This window comes from Columba livia, chromosome 1 (assembly GCF_036013475.1).
Source record: "Columba livia isolate bColLiv1 breed racing homer chromosome 1, bColLiv1.pat.W.v2, whole genome shotgun sequence".
In the NCBI taxonomy this organism is placed as follows: Eukaryota; Metazoa; Chordata; class Aves; order Columbiformes; family Columbidae; genus Columba; species Columba livia.
Window position 1 is genome coordinate 450,048 of NC_088602.1, and position 9,782 is coordinate 459,829.

A 9,782-nucleotide genomic window follows, 5' to 3' on the forward strand; every position below is an offset into this window, starting at 1 on the left:
TGGTGTTCCCAGGACGTTCCAGCCCTGCTGCCTGTGCATCGGGTGAACAGAGAGAAATGGGGATCTTCTTTCCTTGGTAATGCATGCATTATTAATCCATGAATTTATTATGCATTGCTATTTCCATGTAAACAAACAGGGTTTGGAGCAGGAAGGAGTTAATTAATATTCTAGTCTAGTCTAGCCTAGTCTAGTCTAGTCTGTTATTTTGCTGCCTGGCACTCAAATGTTCCATTCCACCAGTATTTTATACCCATTAGGCTATCTTGTAAGTTCACCAAGTTTTGCCTCCATACACCTTTCTGAGCTCTGTGTCTGCCACCTCCTGGCCTGCCCCATGGGAAGGCTGAACCATAATTCACACTGATTTTTCCTCAAGACCCTGAAAGAATGAGGTGACGCAGAGTTTTGTGGAACAGACATAGTGGCAAGGACAAGACATATGTGGTAAAGACCCATCCCTGAAGAGCGTGAGTGGTCTACCAAATGCTTGCCTTCAGGGGATGGAGGAATTCCTCAGGCTCTGGTTGCTCTGGGGCACTTTCATTTTGGCCACGTTGGACGCTGAGGGTGGATCGACACACAGAGGTCTCTTGCTGATCCTCATGGGTCTATGAATTTCAAGCAGTTGTTGTATCACCCCAAGTTCCCTGCAGTGATCTATCCCTGCTCATCACATAGCCCTGCCTTATGTGACCAATCCTGCTTGTCCTAGAACCATGAGATTTCTCATTACCCTGCTAGTGGCAACTGGGGAGTTTCTTGGACCATCCAGCATAAGTTGGGGAATGACCTACTAGAGAACAGTGTAGGGGAAAGGGACCTGGGGGTCCTGGGGACAGCAGGATGAGCATGAGCCAGCACTGGGCCCTTGTGGCCAGGAAGCCAATGGTACCTGGGGTGGGTTAGAAGGGGGTGGTCAGTAGGTCAGAGAGGTTCTCCTGCCCCTCTGCTCTGCCCTGGGGAGACCACACCTGGAATATTGTGTCCAGCTGTGGCCCCTCAGTTCCAGCAGGACAGGGAACTGCTGCAGAGAGTCCAGCGCAGCCACCAAGATGCTGAAGGGAGTGGAGCATCTCCCGTGTGAGGAAAGGCTGAGGGAGCTGGGGCTCTGGAGCTTGGAGAAGAGGAAACTGAGGGGTGACCTCATTAACGTTTACACATATAGAAAGGGTGAGTGTCAGGAGGATGGAGCCAGGCTCTTCTGGGTGACAACCAATGACAGGGCAAGGGGTAATGGGGTAATGGGTACAAACTGGAACAAAGGAGGTTCCACTTAAATTTGAGAAGAAACTTCTTCTCAGTGAGGGTGACAGAGCACTGGAACAGGCTGCCCAGGGGGGTTGTGGAGTCTCCTTCTGTGCAGACATTCCAACCCGCCTGGACACCTTCCTGTGTAACCTCATCTGGGTGTTCCTGCTCCATGGGGGGATTGCACTGGATGAGCTTTCCAGGGCCCTTCAACCCCTGACATCCTGGGATTCTGTGATCTCTCTGTGCTTTCCTTTCAAAGGAACAGCATTCCTGTTACCACACTTGCCTAGTCCTGAGGAGCACTTGGGACACCTTTTCTCGGATGAGTTTGTTTTTCATAGTGTAGACGATGGGGTTTAGCATGGGTGGCAGGATCACATAGAGATTGGCCAACAGGATGTGAACGTGGTGGGGGACTTTGTGGCCAAACCGATGAGTGAAAAATGAGAAAAATGCTGGTGTGTAGAATATTAATATAACGCAGACATGAGAGCTGCAGGTGCCAACTGCCTTCAGCTGGGCAGCCTTGGACGAGAGCCTGAAGACAGCCCGGAGGATGAGGACATACGATACCCCAATGAGCACAATGTCCACACCTGGGGACAGGAGGGTGGTGGCAAAGCCGTACCAGATGTTAACGGAGATGTCGGCACAGGCCAGGCGGGCGATGCCCATGTGCTCGCAGTAGGTGTGCGGCATGACGCTGTGTCCGCAGAACGGCAGCCTCCGGAGGAGGAATATTGTTGGGAACATCACGCAGAAGCTCCTGGCTATTGCAGCCAACCCTATCCTGGCTACCACCGAGTGCGTGAACACCGTGGCATACCGCAGCGGGTTGCAGATGGCCACGTACCGGTCAATCGCCATGGCCAGCAGAATGGTCGACTCTGCAATGAAGCTCAAGTGTGTGAAGAACATCTGGGTCAAGCAGGCGTGGAAAGTCATCTCCTTGGAAAGGGACCAGAATATGCTCAGGGCTTTGGGCACTGTGGAGGAGGATAACACGAGATCTGCCACCGCTAACATGGCCAGGAACAGGTACATGGGCGTGTGGAGGCTTCGCTCCGCCACGATGACAAACAAGAGGGTGAAGTTGCCAAGGAGCGCCGTGATGTACATCAGGCAGAAGGGGATGGAGATCCAGGAGTGCAGGTCCTCCAGGCCCACCATGCCCAGCAGAAGGAAGGAGGGAGGCTGTGAGCTGGTTTGATTGATAGCTGCCATGGTGGGATGATATCTGAATTACCCTGGGCTCCTTTCCCTGTAAGTGAAAACAGGGGAAGAGGTGGGTGGCATAGTCCATAATGTCAAAACCACATCTGAGTTTCCCTAGAGCACTTTATTTCTCTGGATCCCAAAGTGTTTTAAAAAATCACCCCCCCACACCACATTGTGGAAGCACGCCTGAGGTACTGACCCCAAATCAGTAATAAACTAAATGTAAAAGTGTATTTTGTAAACTCAGATACTGAAATCCAGCAAAGGGATTTACCCAAGCTCACAAGCTGGTGCAAAATCTTGGCACAGGACCCAGGAATGCAACCATTCCTGCTCCAATTGCTGTTATATATTGTGCTTTTGTTCTGTAGCACCCAAAAGTTTATGAGGCAGGTGGCAAGTTGGGCCTGACCAACACGAATTTTACACAACATGCTGTTTCTTTCAGTTCCTACCTCACCTCTCGCTCATTCACACCACGTTTTGCATGACGGCAGAGAAGGATCCCTGCGAGGCAGGAGACGTTCTCACAGCATCCAGCGCAACAAGGGCATTTACTGGTGGCTGCATTGCATCAATACCGAAGGATGATCCATGAACCTGTGCAGAGCAAGGCAGAGTGGAGGATCATCACCCTGCCCAGTACGGGGTCTCAGGGAACAACCCTGTGCTGGGGAGGCAGAACAGCCGCTGAATTTTAAAGCAAAGGCAGAAGCAAAGGTCTGAGGCAGAGTGGGGCTGGTGGTAGGAGAGCTGAGCAATCCTGGGGCAGATTCTGCACAGAGGAGCTCAGGATCCTCGGTGTTTGCTTGTGTCAGACCCCCAGGGTTGCCCCACGGCATAATTTGCGCTGCAGCTGGGTGAAATACAACCTGATGTGATCTGCCCCACATCATGTCACGTCTTCCTGCTCTGCGCTCAGCTGTCCACATCTGCCACCAGATGTGCACCCAACAAGGCCAAATCCCCCAGGGACCCAAGGTGCACGGGGTTTGTGTGTACAGAATTCTCTCTGTGCACAGCAGGGACTGCTGCAGCTCCTCTCCTTGGTGTTTCTCTCTGTGCTTCCCCTTCCCCTGTAAGTTGCTCAGAAGGTAATTTGCAGTATTTCCAGAGGAATAACAAAGCCACCTGTGTGGGCAGCATTAGGCAAACTAGCCAAAATGTGAAGTAGAGCCACAGATGATGGGCAGTCAGGGTTAGGTTGCTTTGACTCCAATAGCCTGTCTGGTGGACAGAAGAAACGGATAGCTTGCTGATAGTTTTCTGCTTCTTCAAATGCACATCCCTGTCCCCTTATTGGGAATTACGCATGAAAGGCAGAATGTGGCCATCAGGCAGGCTGTCAGCTTTTTGGAGGCTGAAATGTCGATTCAGGTGGAGCCTGGGAAACTCTCCCGCAGGTACCTGCTGCCTTCGGGTCAGAGAAGGTCCCCGGAGCCAAAGCAGCAGCGTTTACATTAAAAACCCTGCCTGGAAAATGGGGTTTCTCACCTCAGAACCTAAAACTGCATCTTGCAGTAGTCTGGGGGGGTGGTTCTCCAAGCTGCAGAATTTCACCTTCTAGTTCAAATCAGGCACCTCAGCCACAGAAACCTGACAAAAAGCAGAACCTGCAAACAACCCAGCAGCTCCTGTAAACAACTCACCAAGCTCCCGCGACAGCCAGGAGTGAGATACCTGCTTCTACACCTGAGGGGACACTGGCAGAGCGGGCAGGGAGGTGGTGACATTTATACCCTCCCCCTGAGTCCCTGTGGGGCTCACGTGCCTCTGGGAGCAGCAGCGCTCTGGTCTGTGCTGCCTGGACAAATGTGATGGAAAATATACAAAATCAATGGAGTTTTGAGTGTAAATCCTTCAATGTGAGCTGCCTGGTGAGAGGTCGCCTTCCATTGTCTCTGGGCGTCGTGGCACAGGATGGAGCACACGAAGCCATCGGGGTGCAGTGCAATCTACCCCACAGTGGGGTGGGGATAGAATCGCAAAATCATTTTAGTTGGAAAAGCCCCTCAAGATGATTGAGTCCAACTGTTCCCCAGTCCTGTCCCTGCTTCATGTCCTAAGAACCTCATGTCCGTCTGTCCAGCCCTCCAGGGCTGGTGACTCCAGCACTGGCCTGGGCAGCCTGTTCAATGCCCCACAGCCCTTTGGGGAAGAAATTGTTCCCACATCCAACCTCAACCTCCCCTGGCACAACTTGAGGCCGTTTCCTCTGCTCCTGGCGCTTGTTCCTGGGGAGCAGAGCCCGACCCCCCTGGCTCCAAACTCCTTTCAGGCAGTTCAGAGATCAGAAGGTCTCCCCTCAGCTCCTGTTCTCCAGCTGAACCCCCAGGTCCCTCAGCCGCTCCATCACACTTGTGCTCCAGCCCCTCACCAGCTCCGTTCCCTTCTCTCCACTCGCTCCAGCACCTCAAGGCCTTTCTCGAGCCCTGAGGTGATTTTGGTGCTGTCATTTTGAGCCCTGAGCTGAGGGTCCCAGAACTGCCCCAGGATTGGTGGTTTGTCCTCCCCAGGTCCCAGCACAGGGACGGTCACTGCCCTGGGCCTGCTGGCCACACCAGTGCTGGTACCAGCCAGGATGCTGTGGCCTCTTGGCCACCTGGGCACAAGCTGGCTCATGTTCAGCCATTGACCAACACCCCCATGTTCTTTTCCTCCAGGCAGTTTGAGGTGGGCTGGCTGGAGACACGGGGCCGGGGGGACACGAACCTCCTGCAGCCAACCCCACCGGGGTGACACGGGTCGTGCTGCGATCGCTCTACGGGTGCTCAAACGCTGCTGCGGGCACCGGGGTGACTAACACAGCGGATGTGCCAGTGCCCTGCAGCAGCCTTTCATCGCCGTTCCTGGTCTGAACGCTCAGCCTCGGCTTCTGCTCCGCCAGGACGCTCTTCGGGGATATAAAAAGAAAAATCCAATATTAACAAGGAGTGGGAATGGTCAACAAGCGAGTGAGCAGAAAGAGGTTGTGGGGGGATGGAAACCAATAAAAGTATGAAGAAAGTAAAACTTAGGTACCTGAAATTAAGCACTAAAGCTAGATATAGTTGCTGAAATAAAACCAGGCAGGCTGCCCTTTGCCAGATATTTTATGTTTCAGCCAGATATTTTATATTTTTTATTTTTTTTCTTCCTTTCTTTCTTCTTTTTTTTCTCAGGAAAATTACGACCTGACACCTTGGGAATCAACATTTCAAGATTAGATTTTCAAGCCCCCCAAACTGGGATATTTGCAAAGAGTTGTTGTCACCACCTGTTGGCTCGTGCAGACCTGATGGCTGCCCGGCCCCAGCAGGGATATTGCAGCACACAACCCCTGGCTCAGACCGACTCTAGTGTAAGTATTTGTGGGTTTAATTAAATAAGGTCCTCAAGCCTCAGTGGCCCACTTGACATCTATGTGTCATAGGTGCACTAATGCTTTCTAATGCCTGAAAATCAATTTTATATTGGAAAACCCGAAATTATCCCTGTCCCACACCTCACTTGGGTGTCTGCCCCCGTGGGTGAGCCGGTGTTATGTAGATCTCACAAGTTCTTGGGGAGGGGACCGATTTCACCTCATTTCTCTCCCACCCTGCACACAGGGACCAGGACCTAGAGAAGACACAAAGACATCAGGTTTTGGCATTGCCCAGCAGCTTTTGGGGGTTCCTCTCTCCTGTCCCGCGCTGCCGGCAAGCTACAGCTCAGATCTGGGAAGCAGAGATGGGTATTATAATACTATAAGAACCTTGGCTTTTGGGTTTTCAACCTAAAAGTCTAAGAATCAATGCACAGCCACCTTTTGAATGCAGCAGCTGTGTTTGGGGGGCGGTGGGTGCTGGGCAAGTCTCTGTGCACACACATCCTCTCCCTGACAGAGGCTTTGCTGGGGTTCCTCTGCAAAACACCTTCAGTAAGGTGCTCAGGTGAGGACCTCTCCAGGAAACTTGACTTCTGGACTGTCACCTTTCTGTGAAGGACCTGGCATTGGACACAGAACCTATGGGGCAAGCCTGGCATGGGGCAACCAGTGCGACCCCATGGATTTGTCTTCTCATTTGTGGTCTCCAAAGAGGAGCTTCCCCCAGCTCCTTGTTTACATAAGGAGCTTCCCACTGTAAGTGAGGCTGTGGGGACATGGCAGGGGCAGGGACCAGGAGCATCCCACATCCCTCATCCCCCATTCCACATCCCACATCTCTCATCCCCCATTCTGCATCCCCCATCCCACATCCTGCATCCCACACCCTGCATCCTGCATCCCACATTCCCTAATCCTGCATTCCCCAATCCTGCATGCCCCATCCCGCATCCTGCATCCTGCATCACCCATCCCACATGCACCATCCCACATTCCCCATCCCGCATCCCTCATCCCGTATCCTGCATCCCTCATCCCCCATCCCGCATTCCCCAATCCTGCATGCCCCATCCCGCATCCTGCATCCTGCATCACCCATCCTGCATCCTGCATTCCACATCCTGCATCCCTCATCCCCCATCCCTCATCCCCCATCCCGCATTCCCCAATCCTGCATGCCCCATCCCGCATCCTGCATCCTGCATCACCCATCCTGCATCCTGCATTCCACATCCTGCATCCCTCATCCCCCATCCCTCATCCCCCATCCTGCATTCCCGCATCCTGCATCCTGCATCACCCATCCTGCATCCTGCATTCCACATCCTGCATCCCTCATCCCCCATCCCGCACTCCCCAATCCTGCATGCCCCATCCCACATCCTGCATCCTGCATCACCCATCCTGCATTCCACATCCTGCATCCCTCATCCCCCATCCCTCATCCCCCATCCCTCATCCCCCATCCCGCATTCCCCAATCCTGCATGCCCCATCCCGCATCCTGCATCACCCATCCTGCATCCAGCATCCCACATCCTGCATCCCTCATCCCCCATCCTGCACTCCCCAATCCTGCATGCCCCATCCCCCATCATGCATCCTGCATTGCCCATCCTGCATCCCACATTCCCCATCCCACATGCACCATCCTGCATCCTGCATCCCACGTCCCACATCCCGCGTCCCACATCCCACATTCCCCAATCCCGCATCTCTCATTCCGCATCTTGCATCCTGCATCCTGCATCCCTCATCCCACATCCCCCATCCTGCATCCCTCATCCCGTATCCTGCATCCCTCATCCCCCATCCCGCATTCCCCAATCTCGCATCCCCCCTCCCGCATCTTGCATCCTGCATCACCCATCCTGCATCCCGCATCCCGCATCCCACATCCCACATTCCCCAGTCGCACATCTCTCATTCCACATCTTGCATCCTGCATCACCCATCCTGCATCCCACATCCCTCATCCTGCATCCCACATCCCCAATCGTGCATCCCTCATCCCACATCCCACATTCCCCAATCGCGCATCTCTCATTCCACATCTTGCATCCTGCATCACCCATCCTGCATCCCACATCCCCCATCGTGCATCCCTCATCCCACATCCTGCATCCCTCACCCCCCATCCCACATTCCCCAATCTCGCATCCCCCATCCTGCATCTTGCATCCTGCATCCCTCATCCCGCACCCCCATCCCGCATCCCGTACCCCTGCGTCCCCAACCCTCACCCTGGTTCCCCATCCTCGTCCCGCCGCTCCCAGCAGAGGGAACCATCGAGCCGCGCTCCACCCGCCGCAGCCTCGGGGGTGCCCGGGCTGTGCTGCCGCAGATCCCCGGGGAGCGGGAGCGGGGGGGTTTGCGGAATCCTGGCTTCACAACCCCGGTGCTGGCCACACGGTGTCCGGCTCCGGCGATGCCCCCGGGCTCCCTGGTCGGGACGGAGGGGCTCGCTCTGCGGGAGCAAAGCTCAGCACGGCACAGCCCAGCCCAGCTCAGCTCAGCCCAGCCCAGCTCAGCTCAGCTTGCACGAACCCGGGAGGGCTGCGAGGAGCTGGTCTGACCCGACAGCCCGGCCACCAGCAAGTGTCTGGGGAAGAGTTTAAGCACAAGGCAAACAGGTTGAGAGAGTTGGGGTGTTCAGCTGGAGAAGAGAAGCTCCAGGGAGACCTTAGTGCAGCCTTTCTGTGCTTAAAAGGGGCCCATAAGAAAGATGGGGACAGACTTTTGAGCAGGGCCTGTTGTGACAGGACAAGGGGTGATGGTTTTAAACTAAAGGAGGGAGATTCAGGCTGGACGTGAGGAAGGAATTGTTGCCCTGAGGGTGGTGAGAGCCTGGCCCAGGTTGGCCAGAGAGGTGGTGGATGAACCATCACTGGAGACATCCCAGGCCAGGCTGGACGGGGCTCTGAGCACCCTGAGCTGCTGAAGATGTCCCTGCTCATGGCAGGGGGGGCACTGGGGGGCTGGGAAGGTCCCTTCAACCCATGCTCTTCTATGATCCTATGTGATGGTGCTCCTCAGTGCAGAAGAGCAGAGGGGCTCCTCAGTCCGGGAGGATATTTTGGTGTGGAAGGATTGCCATTCTGTGAATTTATCTTGCTGCTTTTTGAGCTTGTAGACACCTTTGCCACCCACAACGTGCTGCAGAGCTCTTCCCCAAGGCGGAGGGTCTGAGGACAGCGCTAAGGTTGGGGACAGAGGGTCTCTCCCAGGAACAAGGCTCTGCCAAGCAGCTCTTGGGTGAAGGTTGTCTGATTGAAGCTCTCACCACAACAACCCACAGCTTCAGTGCTGGAAGATGCAGAATTACTGGTCTCCAAGGTCTGTAGTTGGGGCTTGTAATTTCATTATACATAGGAGGATGCATGTATGTCTTCACGGGCTATATAGATGTGTGCCAAGGGGTCTGAGCCTGGAAAGGCCGGGGAATCCACTGGACCACTTTTAAAAATATAGTTCTCAGTAGTGGTGCCTCCCAATTACATGTTGATCTTTCTTGTTACAGTGCGGGGTGCACCATCCGTAACAAACATTGGCAGGAAACATGAAAACAGCTCTTAAATGGTTAAATTGTTTTAAAATGTCCTTTCAAGGGTAGTCAGTTTACACGCTGCCTGCACCTCTGGGTCAGCTGGAAGAGAACAGCTCCTTTTGAAACAGCCCTACCCATCAGCTCGAGTGGGAAGAAATTGATCTCCCAAGTCTAAATGAGCCAGTCTGAGGAGGCGTTGTGCTGCAGTGCCTTGTGGAAACTCCAGCATACTAATTAGTGCATGCTAATTCAGGAATGACAGTTGTTTCAAGAAGTCTGGTGGTGTAGACTAACCCAGGCAAAACGCTCCAGGTGAAGCAAAATAAAACCTGGGGAGGAAAGCACTTGTGTTTTAAAGAGAAGACAACACTTTTCATTAATGTGTGTGAGTTCAAAAGTCATTGCTTTACACAAA

At 53.7% G+C, this 9,782-nt stretch overlaps 1 protein-coding gene across 1 annotated transcript; it reads right to left on the bottom strand.

The window, feature by feature from the left end:
* Positions 1–577: 577 nt before the first annotated feature.
* LOC102093751 (olfactory receptor 52B2) lies at positions 578–8,794 on the bottom strand. The gene is made up of 4 exons (XM_065060987.1): positions 8,064–8,794; positions 5,185–6,072; positions 2,928–3,072; positions 578–2,515 (listed from the first exon to the last, which is right to left on the bottom strand). The coding sequence occupies exon 4, from the start codon at positions 2,476–2,478 to the stop codon at positions 1,528–1,530; it is 951 nt and encodes a 316-aa protein (XP_064917059.1). The 5' UTR covers positions 2,479–2,515; positions 2,928–3,072; positions 5,185–6,072; positions 8,064–8,794; the 3' UTR covers positions 578–1,527.
* Positions 8,795–9,782: the final 988 nt, after the last annotated feature.